The 23,387-nt window shown below is 38.3% G+C and overlaps 1 protein-coding gene across 1 annotated transcript in view; it reads right to left on the reverse strand.

Moving 5' to 3' along the window:
- The window catches only part of LOC140141965 (transient receptor potential cation channel subfamily M member 5-like), a 36,323-nt gene that overhangs the window by 2,278 nt on the left and 10,658 nt on the right, over positions 1–23,387 (reverse strand). Inside the window, exons 2-22 of the mRNA XM_072163855.1 lie at positions 21,473–21,842; positions 20,976–21,159; positions 20,198–20,373; positions 19,479–19,650; positions 17,844–18,021; positions 16,897–17,114; positions 16,344–16,462; positions 15,599–15,733; positions 15,226–15,294; positions 14,853–14,949; positions 8,795–9,005; positions 7,660–7,885; positions 7,367–7,453; positions 6,195–6,349; positions 5,568–5,706; positions 4,408–4,539; positions 4,121–4,223; positions 3,219–3,364; positions 1,133–1,307; positions 744–897; positions 10–221 (exon numbers count right to left, since the gene is read on the reverse strand). Coding sequence (XP_072019956.1) covers positions 10–221; positions 744–897; positions 1,133–1,307; positions 3,219–3,364; positions 4,121–4,223; positions 4,408–4,539; positions 5,568–5,706; positions 6,195–6,349; positions 7,367–7,453; positions 7,660–7,885; positions 8,795–9,005; positions 14,853–14,949; positions 15,226–15,294; positions 15,599–15,733; positions 16,344–16,462; positions 16,897–17,114; positions 17,844–18,021; positions 19,479–19,650; positions 20,198–20,373; positions 20,976–21,159; positions 21,473–21,751 — 3,367 coding nt within the window. The 5' untranslated portion in view covers positions 21,752–21,842. The remainder of the gene's footprint in view (positions 1–9; positions 222–743; positions 898–1,132; positions 1,308–3,218; positions 3,365–4,120; positions 4,224–4,407; positions 4,540–5,567; positions 5,707–6,194; positions 6,350–7,366; positions 7,454–7,659; positions 7,886–8,794; positions 9,006–14,852; positions 14,950–15,225; positions 15,295–15,598; positions 15,734–16,343; positions 16,463–16,896; positions 17,115–17,843; positions 18,022–19,478; positions 19,651–20,197; positions 20,374–20,975; positions 21,160–21,472; positions 21,843–23,387) is intronic.

The following is a 23,387-nucleotide window of genomic DNA, read 5'->3' on the forward strand; positions in this document are numbered from 1 at the left end:
GGCACTCACCTTTGCACGAGAACTTGTCGCAGCCCGTACAGCCGCACTTCTGACACATTTTTCGTAGCTTGTTAAACAGACCTATTACAAGCAGAATGATGTGGCTTATGATGATGAATGGTGGTGCTAAAACAGGTCTCTTGTGGTATTCTGTGATCAGTTTGAATCTTTGCCATTTCCAGTGTATGTCTGTTTTTTCTTGAACAGCAACAAATGTGAAGCTGAAACAACAGCAGAAAGAAATTGGATATTTGTATCAAATATACACTATATAGTAATTTGTTTGTACAATAATATCTAATCTGCAGAAGAACCAAATTCCTGCACACGTCTCTGTTTAACACAGTGATATCTTGGAGCTCCCCGGTCAGTAATGGCTCTTGACAGCCCTGCCTCACGCAAGAGCGCTGAGCGGCACATAATCTCTTTTGCAACCAACTTGCAAACTTGTTAGGGTTAAGATTTAGTATTATGCAACACATTATGATTAAAGGTTGTAATAATAAGGCTGGAGCCGGTTTCTATTGTCCTAAAAAGGCAATGGAACACGGTTTAACCAGCGCTTAACCGGAACCGGTGGTCGAGTCTTGAAGCCGCCCTAAGTTAATATTCGTGCGGCATTGATGTGCCGAAGTCCACTTTTTCAACAATTCACCCCAAATAATTCCTGGTTACAGGCACTGGCCAAACAATAATGTTTATATGATTTAAGATTTTTTTGTGTATCTGAGGGATATACATACTTGAACATGGCAATAAGAAGATTCAACAGTAGAACATTGCTGAGGAAGAGGTAGATTGACAAGAGAATGGTTCCAAACCATGCATTTTGTTGACACGTCTCTTCTATCCCTGTATGAGTAGCATTCCCAACCTCTCTCGTATATGTGTAACATTCTGTACCATCAAGATAAAATTCAACATTGTATTTCAGTTAAGGGACCAATAGGAAGTCACAATTTCCAGGCTTCCCAGAGTAGATCTTATGTTAAATGTTGGTTTGTATGGGGGTTGGAATGGTATGTGTAAAACCTTTCGTGCAAAATCCTGGGAAAATTGAAAAAAATTAATCAGGATTAATTCAGGATCATGTATACAGGTATTATACAGGGCATATTGTCCACTAGCTTACCATCGTCATTGGTTTCCAAAAGCTCCCCAAAGATTTGCAGGTACGGTCGATAAAAGATGCTTTCTAACACATTGGACACACCGGATCTTCCTGGGTATAATATAGCTTCTCTAGCTACACCATAGGACGTTAAGAACACAAGTAAAATACTGACGAACACCAGCAGATCTGCAAACTAAAATAATAATAATAATAATAATAATAATAATAATAATAATAATAATACACTTATAGAGCGCGTTACTAAAAAAACAAAAACAGTTTCTCAATGCACTTTACAAACAGAAAAATCTTAACTACAAGATACAGGGTGCACAACTTCTAAGTTCCCCCCTAAATACTTTTTAAAATAAGTCGAACAATATTTTACGAAATTTAAAAATGTAAAAAGATAAAATAAGACCCTGGTCGAACCTCTAGTCCTCTTAAAAGAGCATATCTTCAAAAGTCAATAAAATATTTCTTTCGGTTTATTAAAGCTAACGAATAAATGTTTCTTTAAAATTATATCAAAATATATTTAATCAACTATTCAGAAATAGGAGAAAAAGAGGGCGCAATGAGGGTTCTGTTTTTATTGGAACACCCTATATTTTGTTTAAAGTCTACCCCTACAACCTAAACCAATTAATTTCAAAATTAAAAGTGCATGGTGACTTATGGTGCTGTATAATTTAGTTTCAAATTACCACCTAATCATGAATATCATAATCATTTACATATATTATATGCCTACACATGGAAAGGGTAAACAAGTCTATACCACACAGCGTCATCATCCCTATATCTTCGTGTCAAAAATTGCCGCGATAGTACGGCGAATCCTCTCGTTTTTCAATAGCTACGCATGGCGATTTTGTTCGAGATAGGCCGAGCGACTCAGGCTAAGCATAGTACGACTATCATATGAGATACCACCAAGTTCTTTTTGGATTCGATTTGTTTTCAGGTACAGCTCAACTTACCGTACTTTGCCTAACCAGACAGTCCATGCCAAAATTGTTACTACACCTTTACATTTCATCGAATCTCTTTTGATGTCTGTCATTTTGAACATCACACTTGAAAGATGTATGCTATGTAGAAACTTTATTTTGAAATTTCATAATTTGCATATTATTAGCATATTTGCAAGAAAAAACATGAAAATCAATAAATACCTATATTTTTCACAATTTCAATATTTTATTAGAAATTAAGCATGTAGGCCGTTTGTTATGACTTGATGAATGAAGCTGTTAAAACAGATTTTGATATTTTTGCTTATTTTTCCTTTTTTGCCCCCAAAATGTGTAAAAATCAACATTTTTGTTTTTCTTATATTTTCTTTGAATATTTATCAAATTTCTTAATTTAGGTATAATACAGTGCAGAAAAGATGTCAAAAAATCTGTTAAAACAGATTTCAATAAATTGTTCCATTTTCCATTTTGGGTTAAATACTCAATTTTCATGCGCGGGATATTTGAAACATAAAATGAAAACATGTCCATTGCACTTTTTCCTCGAGATGTACTATAATTTCAAGGTTACGGATATATTATAATCCCTTCTTATCTTCACTGATCCATCAGATACCTATTGTTATGAATGATCAATGAAAAGGTTCAGAATTGGGCTACTAATGGTCTGCCAAGTATCTATAGTTATTTTCATGACTGTGTCAACTCAAAAATCATGCAAGGTCGAATGTAGGAAAAGTATGATCAGTTGAGCTGTAGAACCCAGGTTTTGTTTTTAATTACACTAACTTGAAATTAAATACACTAATTAGCGGCCATTGCTGTTTGCTCTGGATACATTTTTACTGCATTTTTGGCGTAACGATTTTTAAATCGTAAGTTAAAATTATGATATATTTAATTTTGAGAATTACAATTATATAAAGGAACACATTTAGCCCATTCACCTAAAATCCAGGTGCTTGTATTATAATATTCGATCACACGTGTATATAACAATGCATATGTAAACTTTCTTTATATATGTCAATAATAGAATTGATTTCACCAACGGAGTATTGAGCTGTATGAACTGAAAAAATATTTATAATATAGGGTGTTGACACTGTGTACCATTCACTTACCATCCCTTCAATCATGACAAGTTTAGGGCCTAGATGTTTGTTGGCGGAAAAGATGTGTAGCAGCCGGATGTAAAAGATAACCAAGCTTAATGCTAACAAGATACGACCTTCTGGCATGGTATGTGGAAAGCACCGTAACACGTAGCCTATAGCGAGGATAAAATTTTTTTTTTTTTTTGTACGTTTTGTCTCAAACCACTTGCCATAGGGCTGTGGATTTATTACCTATAGGCAATATTTAAGTACAAATAAAACAACTTAAATTGAATATCACATTGAATGTTTCCCATTTTCCCTCTCACGAGTGACCCCCCCCCCAAGAAAAAAAGAGTTTTGCTCTCTTTGAAATTCCCCATTATCCTCCCTCCCGAAAACGGTAACGTTCACTCGAAAGTTTAAGCCAAAATTGATGTTTATCTTTGAATTTTACTACTTAATAATTATAATGTTTTTGTATTTTTTTATTAGGACAGAAAACATTAGAATTAGCCGAGACCTAAGAGGGCTATCATTTTCTTCGGAAGGGGGGCAAATATACGGGGGTTCACAAATTTTTGGGAAGTAAAAAAAGAGGCGGTTATCAAATATGTGAGGACAAAAATGCAGGGAGTCACAAGATGACCACAGATAGTGTGTTTATTTTATATATATATTCAAAAAGACTGATTTCAATACAATTTAAAAGCCTGTTCAGGGTGTAAGGTGTATCGGTGGTGGAGGGTCATAGAAACTTTTGTTGCCGAAATAGGGGGGTGTCGCAATTCTATTGACGCTGACTTTTGTAAATTTGGGACCCCTTCTGAAGAAAATGATAGCCCTAAATGCTAAATAGCGAATGTGTTGTATCTTTCATATTATCTTTATTGGTTATTGCATGCTATCGTGAACATTCATGAATGTACCTGTTATAAATACGACGATTTTACAAATGTCAACCTTGTTCCAAAAGTAATGAGTCCAGATGCTCAGACGATACAAGAATGTAGGACCTACTTCCCACAGTACCTGCAAGGAAAACATCATCGGATTAGGTATTCTAATCTTCATCGTCATACATTATCATCATCATCATCATCATGTGATATCGTCATCATTATTACTAAATTTAATATATTTGAAATAATTTATTTGCCAGTGACCTTGTAAGACAACGCTTATCTCATTAATATGCTTAAACTACATGGCATACCTGTCGGATCAGTTCTATACACAGTGTAAAGAACCACGCAAGAAGAACGTATTCTATCACAGATGGGTACTTGCTCTCAAAGCCTAGTAGAAGAATATAACTGAAAAGTCCCAGAAATACTATCCTGGAAAACTGCAATTTGGGGAAGAGGTTAGTTTTATTAAGCATTCATAAAATACTATAATGTATACAATATAATATGAAAATTTGTTACCGGTCGGACTGTGTAATACATCGAGTGCTCAGTGCCATAAGTGGGTAAGTGCAATAGCTGCCCTGCGAACAATTGAATATATGAATACAAAACCCACCCAAGTCCATACTTTGGCCAAATTGAGTTAAGCATGGGATACTGTGCTATACATAGGCCTATTATTTGTATGAAAGAACAACTCAAATTCATCCTCTGTGTCTATTGAGCATGTGAAAAATAGCATGTATGAAAGAAACACCCAAGTCCAGGATTTGAGTCTTGTAACACATTGATTGAAATCCAGTATGTATAAAAGAACAACTTGTGACACATTCATTGCTGGAGAGTGACTTTTGAAAGGGCTTAATCAAGGAAAATGTCTGGTTTATATTACATGGCAGTATGCTTATCAACATACATACCTGTGTGCTTTATTTTGTATTGTCTTGCTAGTCGTAATCTCATTCCAACATTGTTGTCTTTGTATATGATTCAAAAAAACACCCAAGTCCAGCATTTAAAACGAACCCCACGAAGTCCCTGAAATGCTAATCGTCATACCTAATACAGTTTAAGCCACTCATTTCCATGTAAAACTTATTATATCGACCAGGTAAATACACAGGTTTTTTTTCTCAAAATCACTTCCCATGGACTTGGGTGGGGTTTGTATTCATGTATTCAATTGGCAAATTACACACAATATATTGTATTCATCTACATATGGCAGCTACATCACTTACCCACTTCTAGCAATGAGCAGTCAATGGACAGTCATGGACATTAGATTGCACTTACAAAAAAACATGCAACAATAGTATTGATAAAGAAAACTGGTAGTTTTCGAAACGTCTGCATGTAAGTGGAATCTAATTGGACTAGTTGTATCAATTTACAAATAATAATCTACTATGAACAGTCCTGATGAATATCTTCAAGAATGCATAAGAATATAATAGGAACCTACCACATTGTAGAGAAAAATGACAAGCGGGACATAGAAAAACGTAGAGACACGACGTCGTAGCGATGCTCGTGGCTTTTCATTCTCATGCTCGGCAAACCAGATCCGCTTTCGGCGATTCAATTCACGAAGTGGCAACCCGCTACATAGGAGTTCAACACAAAGCACACACTAATCAATCTTGGGACAATTCTGTGAAAATAGAGAACCAAAACGATCTCTCTATCCCCTTCTTTCACAGAAACTGTTAATCTTGATTTCATATCGATTTCCAATTGCGCTATCCTTACACTGTGACTAGGAATAGTATTTGATCCAACCATTATGCAGAGATGACTGCTGTTGCAAGGCATTACACAAAACATTCCACAAATAAACGAGGAGACGAAATGCTCTTCTAATGATAAATCACATCAAGTCACACTATGCAAATAATATGTTTGTGCAGTTGACGCTAATAGCTCTATGATCAACTTGTTAACTTTAATCTTGTAAGTTAATATTACTTAAATTTGATTTCGTTTTACGTGTATTTACAACTTTGATTCGAGACGTTCGTTACGTTTACCGTGATTACTTTAAAAGACCACTACAAACCGATGAACAAGCAATTAGTAGCAAACAACTTACGTGAAGTTGGGACTACTGGTTTCGCCATCCGTTTCATCATTTCGATGTGGTAGTCCAGGAAGGAGCGATAGTACACTACGACGTATGGAGAAAGTACGCATCAACTGAGGTCTGCGGAGCTTAATATCGCCCGTATTTCGCCCTCGAGGTAGCCTCTATCGTTGCGAATAAAGAATAATCAAAGCACGCGCCTTAGGTAGATTAAACCAGGAACATAGCGAAATTAAGATGGAATTCAGTAGTTTATATTTTTATTTCCCGAAAGTGCAAATTGTTTTAGAAGGCCGGGTCCAGAACTGTTATAGGTTTCTGGGCACCTGCAACTCATAATTTGGGGAAATCAACAATTTGATCGTACTGGTTTAACGACAGTGAAAGGGGGAAAACTTTTAAATCTTGAAAAGAAATAGGTATTTGAAGGTTTCTTTGTACAAATCCAAACATTTGGGTTGATGTTACGTACCTCAATGACCGTTTCGTGCTAAGACTTTCTCCAATTGACTGACCAATTCCTGCACATCGTCGGCTGCTTTTGGATGGAGCTGGCGTAGATGGCGCTGTTAGGACTTGGTCGTAAATATGCGGAATAAAGTAGTTTCCCTCGTCTCCGTTGAGTGTCTTGCCCCTCCCCCCCCCCCTCTGTCTTTGATTTAAAGACTTAAAGAACACAAAACAGAAGCTGACAACGCGTCTAAGAAAGCTTACACCAGAGCGCAAAGACAGGCCTCCATTACGGGTGAGGAGAATAAATCTGCTATCACAGATCACGTGGCCGAGCAAAATCATGTAATCGGTTGAGAGAAGTCACAAATCAAAGACAGAGAACAGAACAGGAAGAGGAGACACATACAAGAAGCCATCTGGAGGGGGGCCAAACCGCCCAAGACACTCAACAGAGACGAGAGGAACTACTTTCTTCCGCATATTTACGACCAAGTCCGAACAGCGTCATCTACGCCAGCTCCATCCGAAAACAGCCAACGATATGCGGGAATTGGTCAGTCAATTTGAAAAAGTGCTAAGGCTTAGCACGAAAGTCAAAACTGTCATTGAGGTACGTAACATCTACCCAAATTTTTGGATTTGTACAAAGAAACCTTCAAACATCTATTTTACCGACAATCCTGATGAACTCATTTGCGGATCTTGAAAAGAAATGTATTTGTATTTACCTTAACGACAAGGGGATCGACTTCTTCTTCCTTCATCTTCAAACGTATGCAAAGCAGTGCAGGCGGGAATACGAGACATATCCATATCTATGAATGAACATAATTAATAAAAATAAAAAGTAACTATTAGTTAATTCATATAAACACGTGACAGTGTACTGCACTAAGAATTAAAAAGATTCATCGGTATAACAATTTTAAATTCAATTAGAGTCGACATTATCCAAAAGAGGAATGCGTATCATGTTTTCTTTATTCAATTTTTCGAGGTACTTTTTCACAAATCTACGAACCTTCCATCTCGGGTTTGATATAGACAAGTTCCCCATCCAGAACTCCTTTAGCATATTCTGTACGGCAGGATGAGCAACAAATTCCATGTTGTGAGCAGTGTGTGCAAGAGCCAGACAGATAGCCGAACCCCAAGTATGTAAAACTCGAACTAATGTCAATGTTGTCAGTTTTCTGTCACTTGTGTAGTATTCTGATAACACTTCTACGGCCAACTTGTCAAACAACCTGTTAAAAAGCCAAAATATGATGAAGCCTCTATTTACCATGTTTGCGTGATGAATTCAAATATATGTAAGAGCATGGTGTTATTTTTTTATTGAAATATTAGTCGTCGAACGCATACGCGATGTTCATAACACTGTACGTACAAGGGATGGTCATACCACATCAAGAGGACCGACGTCGGTCACAACTGACGGAAACGGAGTGACACGCATTCGCGACATAGGGAATTACATATTCTTGTTTCTACCCCAGGAAAGAAGAAGAAGCAAGGTTGCCAGTCTGATGAAGTGTTGCGTAGAAGCATGAAACTATCGCACATCAAATACACAGATCTAAAGATTGGAATCCCCAAATGGCTCTCACGTCTTTTCCATCTTTCAGGCAAGGCATGAAAAAGGGTGGAATGTCAATATCCTCAGATAGCCTATCAGGGTAGCATGCCTGTCGCCTGTTGCTATATATACTTTCCATGTGTTTTATTTTACGTGTTTGTAATAATTGTGCATTTTGCTCACACCATGCCTGGTGGTTAGTAAAGGCCAAAGTTGTCTTTGATGTTTAATGATTTCTTTATTCCTTTATTCCTGATTTTTCTCAAGAAGTACATTTTTGAGATAGCCAGTTCTTGTTCTATGTCCTGGAGTTGCTGTTGTTTTGTTTTTTTCATATCAATTGTCCGTTTCGCTCTATATATGTTTTTGAAAGTAGTGGGCACAGGTTGTGATTTTAACGTTGTATTGAAACAACGTTGATGTCACTTTACAAATACAACGTTATTTCAACCTAATTTCAACGTCGACATTTCAACATTGCTTCAATGTTGACACAACGTCAATGAGCCCGCTATATGCGACGGTATGCGACATATTTATTTTAGATCCTGGAATTCTGGTGGACTGCTTTTCATACCTTCCTCCTTCTTCGTATCTTGTCAACCTTCTAGTCTCATGCAAATTACTCTCTCTTGCAGCCATCTCCTTGAGTAGCTTACTAGCAACAAGAGCACCTCCAATAGGTGCTTTGCTTTCATGCCAGAATAAGATCGCCATCTCTAGACGTCCTTGAAGTACTGCCCAGATGAAGAGTTCACGAGACGGATTGGAGAATCTATCCACGTCATCTGCCCAAGAGATCATAATGGAAAATATTTGTGAGTTCAATTCACCTGTGCTTAAACTTTGAGAAAAGATGCGAGAAAGTATTCGGTTGACTTATTGGTAGGCTCGATAATATTCCTGATACTCGGAGCAATATGGTACATGCCATTATCCTGGGGATCTGCATGATGTGCAACTTTAAAGATCATGGTGATTATAACTCGGAACGAGCGAAGATTTGGAACGCACTCTTGTACAGTGAGCCTTTTTTATATTCTTTGCACGGATATACATTTATTCTGGTGGCATGGTTGGAGAGGTTTAAAGTGAGACCAAACACGATTCGGAAACATTAAATCCGAGATTCTATTGTGCGCCTACCAGCCACTAACTACCAGCCACTCTAACCTTCCCTAATCCAACAAAACCCAACAGCACAAGCCACTGCAAATGCATATATTTATCCCGAGTGGTGTGATGACGCAATGACCCTACATCTATACACCTACGGTTGTTGGTCGGGCTAGCGAATGACCCGTGGCTACCGGTCACCGACTCGAGTGCTTGACGCGCAGAGTGTCTGGGGTTCATACCGGGTGTCCCAAAAAAGGTTACATGTAGTTTTTGGAAAATAATCTGAGTTAACGTCAACCAATTTAAATGTCCTTTTCATGACATAATCTATATACCCTTTACTAGTACTCCTGTGAATGTCAAGTTCACAACATGCATATTTATCCCGCATTCCACACATTCATGAGCACGCTGTTTACCATGTGTACGTGACGTGACATAAAGCAACACGAGGTTCGCAATTCATTTGGCGGGTCATTTGAATAGGGCTAGCAGTCACATGGAAGAAGATGCAGTATTTTATTCTGTTGAACAGAGAATTAAACTTGTTCAATTTTATTTCGAGAGTATATGCTAAGATCGTTATTAATTTTATCATGATGATGACGGGAGATACAGCATGCAGAATTTGCCTTCACAAAAATGTGCTCCTCTTTAACATGTTTAATGACCATTTTCCTTTGTTGTTCAGTTATTTGTTGTTACCACTAAAAGTCATGAAGCTCTTGAACTGATTTAATTTTAGATTTGCAATATTTAATTTGTCAATGTGTTTCTTTAGTGCAATAAGTTTATCAGCCATTAAGAAAACAGGAGAAAAATTAAATGTAATAAAGAAAACATGTGAAAACAAAAGTATGCTTGTGTTCAACTCTCGTTTGATCATGTTGATGGTTAGCCACTCTTGACACCCCTGTCATCTTGCGCTCATAAGTTAAGTTTCTTTTAAGATACGGAGTTGAAACTTCGCAAACACTTACAAGAAGGATCAATTAATAATACCTGAGAAAAAAATCATCTTTTCGTTGTACCATCGCAAAATACGGTCCATTTTCTACATGTAACCTTTTTATGGGACACCTTGTATATCAAAGGAAACACGCAACTTCTTTGTTGATCTTATCTCATCTCTTTATTTCTTCCTTCTTTCCTTTCAGTTGACTAAAAAGTACGGGATGTTATGGATAACCTTACTCTGGGCCATCGGTTGCTCCCTACATGAGAACTAGAGTGTTATTGAAGGTGGGTGACGAACACGTTGTGTTTTCTATCTCACATGAGGGCCATCACACTAACACTCTTATTCTCAGCTCCAGCGATTTGCTTACAAAAATATGTATCATAGTGGCTCACAAACAGGGAAACATTGTGGGATTATGCGAGATGAGATGGAAGAACTTCGGAGAACATCAAACAGAGGAAGGCCACGTGTTGTACTATAGTGGAGAGCTTGACAAACAAGCCAATGGAGTGGGCTTTCTTGTCAACAAGAGCATCAAGAATGCTGTTTTGGGATGCTGCCCAGTTTCTAGCAGGATCATTACCATGCAGCTGCAAGCAGCCCCATTTAACATCACAATAATCCAGGTTTATGTGCCAACGTCAGACTACGATGATGAATATGTGGAAACCTTCTACACCCAACTGCAGGAAGTCATCGACAAAGTAAAAAAGAAGGACATCTTGATCATCCAGGGTGACTGGAATGCAAAAGTCGGTGAGGATGCACTGAAAGACTGGGATGAAGTCTGCGGCCCTTCTTGCAATACTGTAACCAATGAAAGAGGGCTAAGGCTGTTGGAATTTACAAGACTCAACAACATGGTACTTGCCAACACTCTTGGAAAACACAAGCCATCTCGCCGCTGGACCTGGCACTCACCAAATGGACGATACCATAATCAGATTGGTTATATACTGGTGCAGAAGCGGTTTCAGTCAGGAATCAACAAAGAGACAACAAGGACCTACCCAGGTGCAGACATTGGGAGCGACCATGACATGGTGATAATGAACTTCCGAGTCCGCTTAAAGAATACCAAAAAGACCAAGAGCACCAGGATCAAGTTCAACTTGGACAGACTGAAGGACCCCAACATCTCTGCTTCCTTCAAAGCCACGGTTGGTGGGAAGTTTGCTCCCTTGTTGATGCTCAACGACAATGACAGTGCCGAAATGCTGACATCAAAATTCAATGAAATCATGATTGAGGCAGCAACAGAGACACTTGGGAAACACCGCAGGAAAACACAACCATGGGTTACCGAGGATATACTGGACATGTGTGACAAAAGGAGAAAGCTAAAGAAGGACAAGAATACACCAGCAGGTGCCAAAGGGTACAAGGAAGTCAGCAAGCAGATCAGGAAAAGCATGAATAAAGCCAAGGATCATTGGATTCAGAAACAATGTACTGAGCTGGAAGAAAGCCTGGAGAAAAACAACAGCAGAAGAGCGTTCCAGATTGTCAAGGACCTCACAAAACCTAGACAGCCACGAGTCAACACCATCCAAGACAAAGAGGGGAACTGTCTCACAGAAGAGGAAGGCATACTAAAGAGGTGGACAGAGTATTGCTCAGACCTTTACAACCATCAGACAAATGGCGATCCTGATGTAACCATAAGCCAGGAATCATCAAACACTGATGACTTTCCCGTCTTAAGGGAAGAGGTGGAGAAAGCCATTAAATCACTTAAGATTGGAAAGGCTCCGGGGGTAGACAATGTTACAGCTGAGCTAATCAGGCATGGAGGCGAAATGACAATTGACATCCTCACAGTCATTTGCAATAAGATATGGCAATCTGGTGATTGGCCAACACCATGGACTCAGTCGCTCATCATCACACTCCCCAAGAAAGGCAATCTGCAACAATGCCAGAACTACATAACTATCAGTCTAATTAGTCATGCCAGTAAGGTCATGCTAAAAGTATTACTGAACAGGCTGAAACCACAGGCAGAAGAAATTATCTCTGAAGAGCAAGCTGGTTTCAGGAGTGGAAGAAGCACAACCGAGCAAATATTTAATCTGCGTGTCCTGGGTGAGAAATACAACCAACACCAGCAGGACATCTTCCATGTGTTCATTGACTTTAAGAAGGCCTTTGACCGTGTATGGCACAACGCATTGTGGGCCACAATGAAGAGCTACAACATGGGCCAGAAGCTAATCAAAACAATCCAACAACTGCACAGTAAAGCCAGCAGCGCAGTACTTACACAAAGCAAAATCGGAGAATGGTTTCACACATCAGTTGGGGTACGTCAAGGTTGTCTGCTATCTCCTACCTTGTTCAACATCTTCTTGGAAAGAATCATGACTGAAGCACTAGAAGACCACTGTGGAACAGTCAGCATAGGAGGCCGAACAATCACAAACCTAATGTTTGCTGACGACATTGGCGGGCTAGCAGGAAACGAAGAAGAGCTGGCAGACCTCGTAAAGCGGCTGGACATAACATCAACCAGATATGGCATGGAGATAAGTGGAGAGAAGACAAAGCTGATGAAAAATAATGATGGAGAAATAAAAACACCAATCTCAGTCAGTGGCCAGCAACTTGACACAGTGAAGAAGTTCAAATATCTAGGGGCCATAATCAGCCAAGAAGGTTCCAAACCAGAAATCCTCTCAAGAACTGCACAGACAATAGCTGCCCTGGCAAAACTGCAACCAATTTGGAGAGATAAAAACATCACTCTGAACTCCAAACTAAGGCTACTTCATGCCCTAGTCCTCTCAATCTTTTTGTATGCATGTGAGTCGTGGACCCTGACGGCAGAACTACAGAAAAAGATCCAAACTGTAGAAATGAGAGGCTTACGAAGGCTCCTCGGCATATCATATACTGACCGCATCACCAACGAGGAAGTGCGCAGAAGAGTATTACAACACATGAGTAATTATGAGGACCTGCTGTCCACTGTTAAGAAAAGGAAGTTGAAGTGGTATGGCCATGTAACAAGATCCAGTGGCCTATCCAAGACGATCCTACAGTGCAGGGAAAGAGAAGAAGAGGCCGACAGAGAAAGAGATGGATGGACAACATCGCAGAATGGACTGGGATGAATTTCTCACAGACCCAAACCCTAGCACACAACCGAGACAGATGGAGGATGGTGGTGGAGCGGTCTATCATGCAGTGCCCCTACGACCCAGGAGGGTTATGGGAGCAGTAAGCAGTAAGTAAGGCTCATAGTGGTAATTACACCAAACATATTCCAGCCTAAAATAGGGGTTATGGGCAAAATAAGAGCTTTCACTGGGATATCCAAAATCTGCATCCTTAAATGGGGGATGAGGTTGTCAATCTGGACAAGCATCTTTAAGGTAGTACTAAATGTGTAGCTGGTATCAGTGACTCAAGACAAGCGGTACGTAGCTCTTGATCAGAGCCCTCGCAGTACCTTAGAAGACCCAGTGATCCCTGTAAAATAAACCCAAACAAGTGACTAGTAAAGAAAATGTAAGTCCAATCCCTGCCTGGTTAGACCATTTTGTAAAAAGAATAATACCACTCCTATAATTAAAGACAGAGATAAATGCAATTTATCGCGTCTGATGTCACTGTCAATTACGATCCTTGATTGGTTCACGCAGGTTAATCAGCGCGTAAAAGGAAGGCCGATCTATCTGGTGCTGATCGGAGAAAAGGAATAGCAGCAAATGGCGAAAAATTTCGTACTTTTACAAGGCAAAAAGCAGCTTTTCTAGGCATTGTGGACATGGTGCATTCACCAAAGAAAGTTTCCTACTATAAAGACCTAACTTTTGAGATGGTTTGCATGTCGAAAGGTGCAAAATTAACAATACGGCGCCCGGTTATAAATCCGCGTTCAGCAAGTCATCATCACGACACTTTGTAAACAAACCGTGCTCGAGTTTGATTGACAGGTGACGTCAGACGCGATAAATTGTCTTTATCTTTGTCTTTAATTATAGTACAGAGCTTGACGAAGGCAAGCTACACTATCACTAGGCAAGCTGCATAAGTCACCAACCTGCACTTTCCTGTTACCAACAAGTAGGACCACTATGCAGCATTACTGTCTACCAACAGATATTGGTCTACCCCACCCACCAACCAGTCAAGTCCACTCACCGAGGCGCAGCCGAGACCTACGGCCGGTCTTTACTATAGTTTCAGAGGGCATATGTCATTTTTTTCTTTCAATTGCATGGGAAATAGGTCGGCTTTGGAGCAAAGCTAGCGGTACGTTATTTATGATAAGAAAAGAGGCACCGCTAGAATGTACCTCATTTCTTAACATATATAATGAACCACTTGTCTTGAATCACTGAAATTTCATTGAAGTAATTCGATTCCTTGCCCCTATAATATACGTAACTTTTGTTACGAATGTGTAGTTATTTTTTGAGAAAAATGCAAAATTAGTCACAATATTTATCAGGGGTGTGTAGTACCGACTTAATTTACTTGGTTGCAATATCACCCCATATTTGGAAGCTTCTCAAGGCATACAGTAAATTCATACCTGTCCATACCATACCTGTGAATGTCTCTTGCAGGTAGAGAGGTTTAAAACTCCACTCTGTCAAATCATTGATCACGTTGCCAACGTCCTTCAAATTCACATTAGTTTGGACCTGCAATAGGATACGGGACAAAATAGAATAATGCGAGACAAAATGAAGTACATCAATCAAATTTCTAATATATATATTTACATGAGCTCGATAACGAAATTCAGGATTTAATGTAAAGGCTTGATGGCCTTTTTGAAATTAGTCTGAAAAGCGGGTGAATCGGACATAGAATGTTCAAACGGGCTGACAAAATAAAATAATTAAATTTGGATAACAAAATAGTCTGAAATCAGTTTACAGCCTTAAAATTCTCTGAATATATCATAATTTACTTACCGAATTGCGATCAGGGTATCTTTCCAACTCTTCTGAAAGTAACTCGTATAACATGGAGTCAGATTTGACCTGCAAAATAATAGTAAAAACAGTTACCAATGACATGGTTTTTACAAGTCAGACCGTTGTCGGAATAACATACTATGAGCATTCACCCTTCAAGACGGCCGTACATGCCTTTTCATACCATGATAAGAAATTTATGTCATCCGAGCGACTTCGTATGAATCTGGCCAAAGGTACGAAGAGAACTATAGTATTAGATTTGGTTACTTTGCGACGGCGTATACATGTATATTAATTTTTACAGTACAATACTTAATTTTTCTTGCTATTTTGTGGTTAATTATAATGCATGAGCGAAGTATCTTACCGTTCTGTACAAGCAAATAAGTTCCTGTTCTGTCAAGTACTCATAAAGGCTGATTCCTTTGTTGAGAAACAGTCTAACAAACTCCACCTGGTCTTTAACGAGGGCTAATCGTAATGATTGGCGGACTTCTGTAACCTGATGAAGAACGCAAACTGTCACCGATTTATATGGTTATTTCGAGAATTCCCCGACTTTATAAAAATATTATGTTCATAATAAAAGTGAATGACGACCTGTAATTGTTGTGTAAAATGGGAGGAAGTAAAACGTAACAGACACTGTGCGTTTGATATGCTCTTTCAGCAATGTAACGTTACTATTTATGCCTATTTCTTAGGCACCACATCGAATTTGGTCCTATAGAACTATCGATGCCCGGTTAGGTACCGATGACTCTTAACGTCGCTCCCTGGAGATTGTATCAAGCAAAATAGTTAACAGTTGCATAGTGTTATTGTTTTTCATTTAAATAAAAAACGAATGCACTGTACAAAATAATGTTCAGGGTACGATAATAAGTGTCATCGGTACTTCTTCGGACACCGATAGCGCTATAGGACCAAAAAAGATGTTGTGCCTTAATGATCCTTGCTAAACACCCAGTTCCCACGAGATGAAAATAGTCTTCCCATCATTCCAGACTCTGCAGTTACTATTACCCTAAGTATATTTTTAACAATAGACCAGCTGGTGGAGGCCATCAAGACCTTGAAAAACGTCAAAGCATATATATATATGACCATACCTTGAGAGTCTTCTCCTTCTGCAGCAATCGTTGGGCCAGATCAATTCGGTTCAGTACGGTTGCAAGATGGAGCTGATCTGAATTTTGACCGGAGGCATGCAATTTTCCTTGATTCTTAGCTTTCATTGATAACAAAACAAAATAATAGCCGTTCATCATCAGATGTTATAGTAAGGAAGGAGCAAATGCTGTATAATTATATTTATACTAGTACTACTAGGACAGATAGGAAGCGGCAAGAATACTCTACAGTACAATGTACACAATGTGTATAGAAATCACATCCTCATCATCACCATCATCATCATCATCATCATCATCATCATCATCATCATCATCATCATCATCGTCGTCGTCGTCGTCGTAGGGGCTGTTCAATAATGATGTGCTTAGAAGGTAACATTTTCAAATGGCTTACCAAAACTGCTTGCCCCCCTTTCGACCTGCCAAAAATTGCCTGCCCCGCCCCCTCGAACTGCCAACACCCCCCCCCCCCCGCCCAATTTTACCATTCCCAGGGCTCATAATTATTCATAGCCCCTTATATTCATACCTTTCAATAGCGCTGTTAAAATGTTCTCCTCAAGGTTAGTGCTACTGTCCGCCTTGTCATCATCCCCGTTCAAGGGTAAAACTGTAACCAGAGATTTTCTTTCTGCTATCTCGCGGCACAATTTGGTAAGCTCTATGTGACTGGATTTGATTTTCTCGCTATCAAATGCGGAACTCAGTTGAGCTTTAAACTCATTGGCTGTTTCTACGGAAAGGTGTCTAAATAAGAGACATTGAAATAAAGGTATAGTTAAATTTCAGTTTGAGTCTTGTTAGATTGAACATCATATTTTACGTACACTTCTGTACTTTGTCAACATTATCCTCATACTGTACTAGCCCAATGCCAGTTTTAACATTCAATTATGACATCATCACAGGATATACTTAACTCTGTCACTTTGCCGTCATATTCGAGACGAGAAGACCTGAAAGTAAAGCGTGTCTGGCCCGGGGTGTCTGGTTGTGGTTAGGCTAGATTCTAGATTATAGGGTTAGATTTCCATTCATGGACGAATTCTTGAACATGTATGTGTGTTGTCAATCGTCATTTAAATGTGCGGATTGGTCACACGCATGAAAGTGCGTAATGAATGCCGCGTATATAATAAATGTAATAAATCTTACGCCAAGAGCTGCCAAAGTGGTAAAATATCACGCATCTTCAAAATAATACGTGAAAATAACCAATAATAGTGTAAAAATGGTGCAACAAAGGGCATCATTGGCACTTTCATTTTGGACGTTTTTACGGCAAAAGCTGGGGCACATCCCTCAGATACCCCTTGATGGGTGGCAATGTCGTGCCGAATACAAATTTTTACTAAATTTTTACTACACTAAACTTTATAATTTTAGGCAATATCTCACTCCAAGCAATTCTTAAAAGTTGACAGCCTTGCATAATGTGATCTTATCGACTAAAAATAGTTTTAGCTGTAAGCTTACCCGTTTTTGTTTGCGTCTTTCATACCGAGTTTACAACAAGCAAATGCTAAAACATTAGCGGCACCCCCGGAACCGTCTAGAATAATCACTGGGATCTTATTCTCTACCACAGTCTCGTGAACGGATTTGATTCGCCTATGACCACCTCCAACTACAATACAGACTACGGGTACTCCACCTTAAAAATGGAAACAGTCGTAGTTAAAGACAAGTATCCCATCAGGTCCATGATCTCATTCCAGAAAACAAAATATAGTGAGTGGACAATAGCAATGGAAGAGCACTAGTTTGACTTCTGACGATATAGCCCAATCGGACAAAGATTAGCTGTGGGATGAGATGGAAATATGTTGAAGACCTGACGTTTGGTGAAGTTGTAAATATTAAGACAGGTGGTTCTTCACAAATGCAAAAAGATCTTGATGGTTTAGGTGACTGGTGCAACAAAAATGATATGCTACCAAAACCTTCAAAATGTCATATTATGCACATCAGTGTTTTTTTAAAAGAGAGCATTCTTTCAATCATGTATATTCGGCCTATCATGGAATATGCCAGCCCTTTATGGCATACTAGTATCTCCAGGGCACAGTCTGATCAGATGGGGCTCGTCCAGAAGAGGACGTGTCATATCATCCTGAGCCAGAGCTACACATCTTATCGGGCTGCTTTGGAGAAACTAGGTTTGGTTTCCTTTATGAGAGGAGAGATCAGCTGTTGGTGCGATTTGGCCAGGGTTTGCAAGCGTCTGCTAAACATTCTCAAATGCTGCCTAAAGGTGATTGGCACGGTAGGAATCTTAGGTATGCCCAACGGAATGATCCCCTCGCTGTAAGCGAACCAGGTACATGCAATCTACCATTCCTCAAGTTGTTCAGCGTCTTAATAATCTATGAATTCTTTTTTGCCTTTGAATGTTATGCTATTGTATGCATTTTATTGTTGCTTTGTCTTTTGATTTTATGCATATTTTTAATTGTTACCCAGGCGTATCAGGTCTGTAACCTGCTTTCTGGATTGTTTTATAAATAAATTAATTAATTAATTAATTAATTAATTAATTAATTAATTAATTAATTAATTAATTAATTAATTAATTAATTAATTAATTAATTATTTATTTTAATTAATTAATTAATTAATTAATGAATTAATGAATGAATAAATGAATGAATGAATGAATGAATGAATGAATGAATGAATGAATGAATGAATGAATGAATTAATTAATTAATTAATTAATTAATTAATTAATTAAACGTTTGGCTTCCATAACTCATGTCGAGGATTCTTCATACCAAATTTAAAAGCCCAATCGGACAGAGTATATTTGAACCTGCCATGATCTTAGATCATAAACAATTTATTCAAACACATTATCATTTTTTTCAAAACACATTATCATAACTTAACCTTGTTTAACCCTACTTTAATACCAAAAAGTGTCTTTTGTCTAAGTTAGTGATCTCTAGGGCTGTTTTGGTCGCAGCATATCGGGATGCGTAACACATTTTGGCATATTCTTGTACACTCATGGTTAATATTGTAATAAAGATCTACAGTTTACATGAAGAAAGGTTACGTTGAATGATATTGGGTGCAGGAGAAGAAAGAATGATTTATTGACCAACTTACTTCTGGTATAACTTTCCATTCTTTTGATAGCAATCGTTTTTAGGAACTTGCTCTGTGCTGCAATCTTCACTCTCGTATGATCTGAACCGTCGTCATTGATTAACAAATAATGAGTATGATTCGGATCTAAATGTTGGCTCCCCAACTCGTTTGGATCAATCGTAATCGATATCTATAAAAAAAAACCATGCATTTTGGTTTGACCTTTTCTTTGTAGACTTTGTCACCATTGAAAGCAATTATTATTTTGCTTGTATGTTTTTGTATCATCGTGATATTGCTTAGACTACCCCCGTCCACTTGCCCATTGTGCATACTCTGGATAATGTATTTAAGCTTAAAACTTTGATTTAATTAATTTATGCACAATTGATAGATTTTCACATCTGATCTTTTCAGTCACCCTACTCCCTCTGTTTGTTAGCTTCCCCAGATTTTTAACCTGGAATTTCGCGATTAATAAACTGGCAGATTCTAAAATCAGAATTGTTCAGTATTGAAGTGCCAATACAATTATGACATTATGATATGTTGCATTCAATAATATAAGCCTACGTACACTTTACTTTTACTGTCACTAATATAATTATATAAACTTTTTCATAACAATTTTATACTAGTATTTTGATGTAATAAATATCAGTATAATTTCGAGTTCAACTGAATGCTTTCATCATGATTAACATTAATATGCTCAGATATTGCTCTGAAAAACTTACCTCACTCGTTGCATTCGAGATTTTCTCTTTCTCTTTCAAGACTGATATTGGTGTGATACCAATTGCAACCACCTTCCTGCGCTGGGCCATTGCTCTTCCAATGGCGTAGTCTCGTAAAGATTCGCCAACATCTTTAGTCATGCCAGAGTAAAGCCCTCCTGTAGTAAGCCATGCTCCTGTTGTAATGCATGATCGACATTGTTTGTAGAAATAAAAGTAAATTTAGGACCAGATAACTTGTGGTGTGATTTGTGTTTGGTTACTCGGTTGACCCATATAAAGGCCCTGTTAGTGTTCCCACTCCCAGCATAAGTGTAAAAAAATAAAATTGTTTATGAATTGCACTCTTGGAGGATAAGTCATTCTAATTGTCATTAGGTATTTCTGAAATGAAAAACATTTATTCATATGAATATCATGCATGTAACTAATTTCTGTACTTTACTGAAATTACAGATTCGTGCAAAATGTCTTCTATTGTCTTTAATTTACGGCTTTCAGTTTAACCACTACCAGACAATGCTAGCACATCTATGACGCTATTAAACAAAGGTGCCAAAATCTGAATTTTGATGATTTTTACGATCCTCTCGATGAGCAAATCACTGAATGGGCTTTAACTCCAGGGTGCATGGGAATTACAGATGTCGAGGCAATGACAAGTAAGCCCATAGTAGCAAGAATCCTAGGAGGAAAGACTCAAAAGATCAGTATTACAACAGTTTTATTTTCCAGAGCTAGAGGTAAAAAGAAGACGCGAAAAAAATCGTCAACATACCTGTACTCAATGCCGCATTTGCTAATTCCCGTAAGAATGTCTTTTTGACAGTCGATGATACATGTTTGATCCCTCGATATCCACCAACAAGAGATATTACAAGTTTCGGTTCGCCCAGTTGCCATTGTTTAGTCAGATATTGAGCTGTTTGAAATATGTCGTTGTCTTCGTCAACAATCACAAACTGCCACAAATGTTAAATATTTGTTGATGAGCTCAAAGAAAAATTTAACACTAAATATATTTTTCACAAGGCATCGATTGAGAAGGAGTAGCCATATAGGAGGGAGAACAGGCCGGAGGAGGAGTGGGAGGAGACGAAGACGATGAGACAAGGAAGAATGGGGCCCGGGAAAAGGAATGGCTGTGATCTAAGATATGGCTATCCACGAGCAGTGGATTCAATTGAAAATCAGTCATTGTTGAGCAATTTTAATTACCTTTCGTTATGAAGTAATCTTGCCGGCATAGATTAATATAAATGTGTTGAAACTTACTTCTCTTCTTCTATAATAGCTCGATACCCGATTATTTTGTGATATCTGGTTTTTGAATCTGATGGTACCATGGCGAAGACCATTAGCAATTCCAGATTGTTCACGGTTCCCGTCCTGTTCATCAGACGCCATTGCAGATGCCATCCTATTCTGTTCCTCTGTAGATGCTGTCTGTTCTTCCGCCATATCAGCAGATGACGTCAATGTCAGAGACAGATCCGCCAATGATATCCGCCTTTGTTGCTCTATATATGACATGGGTACTGTATGTTGGTCCATTTTGGACTGTTGTTCTATAGATGTTTTTGTTAAAGAAAGTTCAACTTAGAATATTTTGTCCCGTATCTGAAAGCCTTCCATAAAATATTGCCTGAAAAACAAACAAACAAATAAACATAAAACTTACAATTTCTAACGAAATGGTAGAGTATGCCATAGTCGAGTTCTGAGAAATAAAAAATAAATATCTTGGTAATCATGATAAACGCTTTAACAGTTTAACTTGAACTCGAATTTATACAGATGTGTATCACGAGTATTCACTAAATAAGCGTAAGGTTAAGATTATTGTACAATGTATTTCTCTCCATACTCTTTTTAGTACCTCAATGGTCGGACTGAGCTTTTTTTACGGAAAATCGTTATTTTCTGTACAAAACGATATAAAACTTCAGGGCTTAGAATATTGTATATCGCGTTAGATCTCGGATGCAGTAGCCGATTGTTAAAAGGTATCAGCAAGTCAACAATTGGTCCCCATGCTCTCTTGGCTTTAGGGCACCAACTTTTTTCAGTTTTAATATAAACGTCAATACCAAAGCGAAAGAAGATAAAATTGACATTCTGTTGCTGTTGTACACGCAGTAGGATATTCATAATGGTCCATTTTTCCCAGAATACCCAAAATGCGGATAACAATTATATATTGAGGCCAAAAGGCAAATGGTTGGTAGACGCGCATCTTAGACATGCTCACAGTTGCATGGGCGTGGCCAGTAATTTATTATGGAGGGAAAAGTCCCTTTTGTCAATAATTATTATTTGTCCCATTTTCAGTCATCTTAATGACACCTTACTCTTTGCCGTCCCCATTTTATCCCTGAAAAATTTCGGGGATGGGGCAATTTGCGGTTTCGGCATTCCGCTCGCAGGATCACCGCTTGCCAATCGGTACGGTATAATATGGTTCTCGCTGGTTGAAGACAGACTACCTAAGTGTTTATTTTGCCAAAAGCGGCGAATGTATTAAAATTATTATACTTAGTAATCTGGGTTAAATAGATGAACAAATTTTAATCTTTCCCCAGAGTTGCTAGTGCTCATAAACGTTGAAAAAAACACCAGTGCATCCGGCCGGATTCGAACAGGCGACCTTCCTAATACTAGCACGACGCTCTAGCCAATTGAGCTAAAGAGGCACGTTGGACATGTTGGAGAAGAGCGGAAGATATAAATCTATATAGGTATTAGGTTCGAGTGATGTTCGTCGCATTCCTAGCATACCTAGTATATAATTAATTAAACTGGTAATTCCAATCTAATGATAATATACATTACCATTTTTAAAACAAGGAAATTTCCCTGAGATTTACCGTATGACATGGTATCATGCTGCAAATTGTTTTCATATATTCGTAAAGAACATCTTCTTTAGAGTATTTGGTAAAAAAACTATCCAAAAATGTATTAAATTAAAAACGTGACGCTAGTTTTATCTCAAAGAGTCAAAATTAACTTTGTCCACGCGAAGGCCTACAAGCTGTCACGTCGCATCACTTGCAGTGGCGAGTTCGATAAAGAATGAGATTGAGAACCACTCAGTATACGCAAAAAATTGTTCACCAATTTTATATACGGTAACACAATCAAATAAATCAAACATTTAATTTAAATGTCAAGCTTATGATATTTCGTC

The sequence above is a fragment of the Amphiura filiformis genome, chromosome 20, assembly GCF_039555335.1.
Source record: "Amphiura filiformis chromosome 20, Afil_fr2py, whole genome shotgun sequence".
NCBI classification, from domain to species: Eukaryota; Metazoa; Echinodermata; class Ophiuroidea; order Amphilepidida; family Amphiuridae; genus Amphiura; species Amphiura filiformis.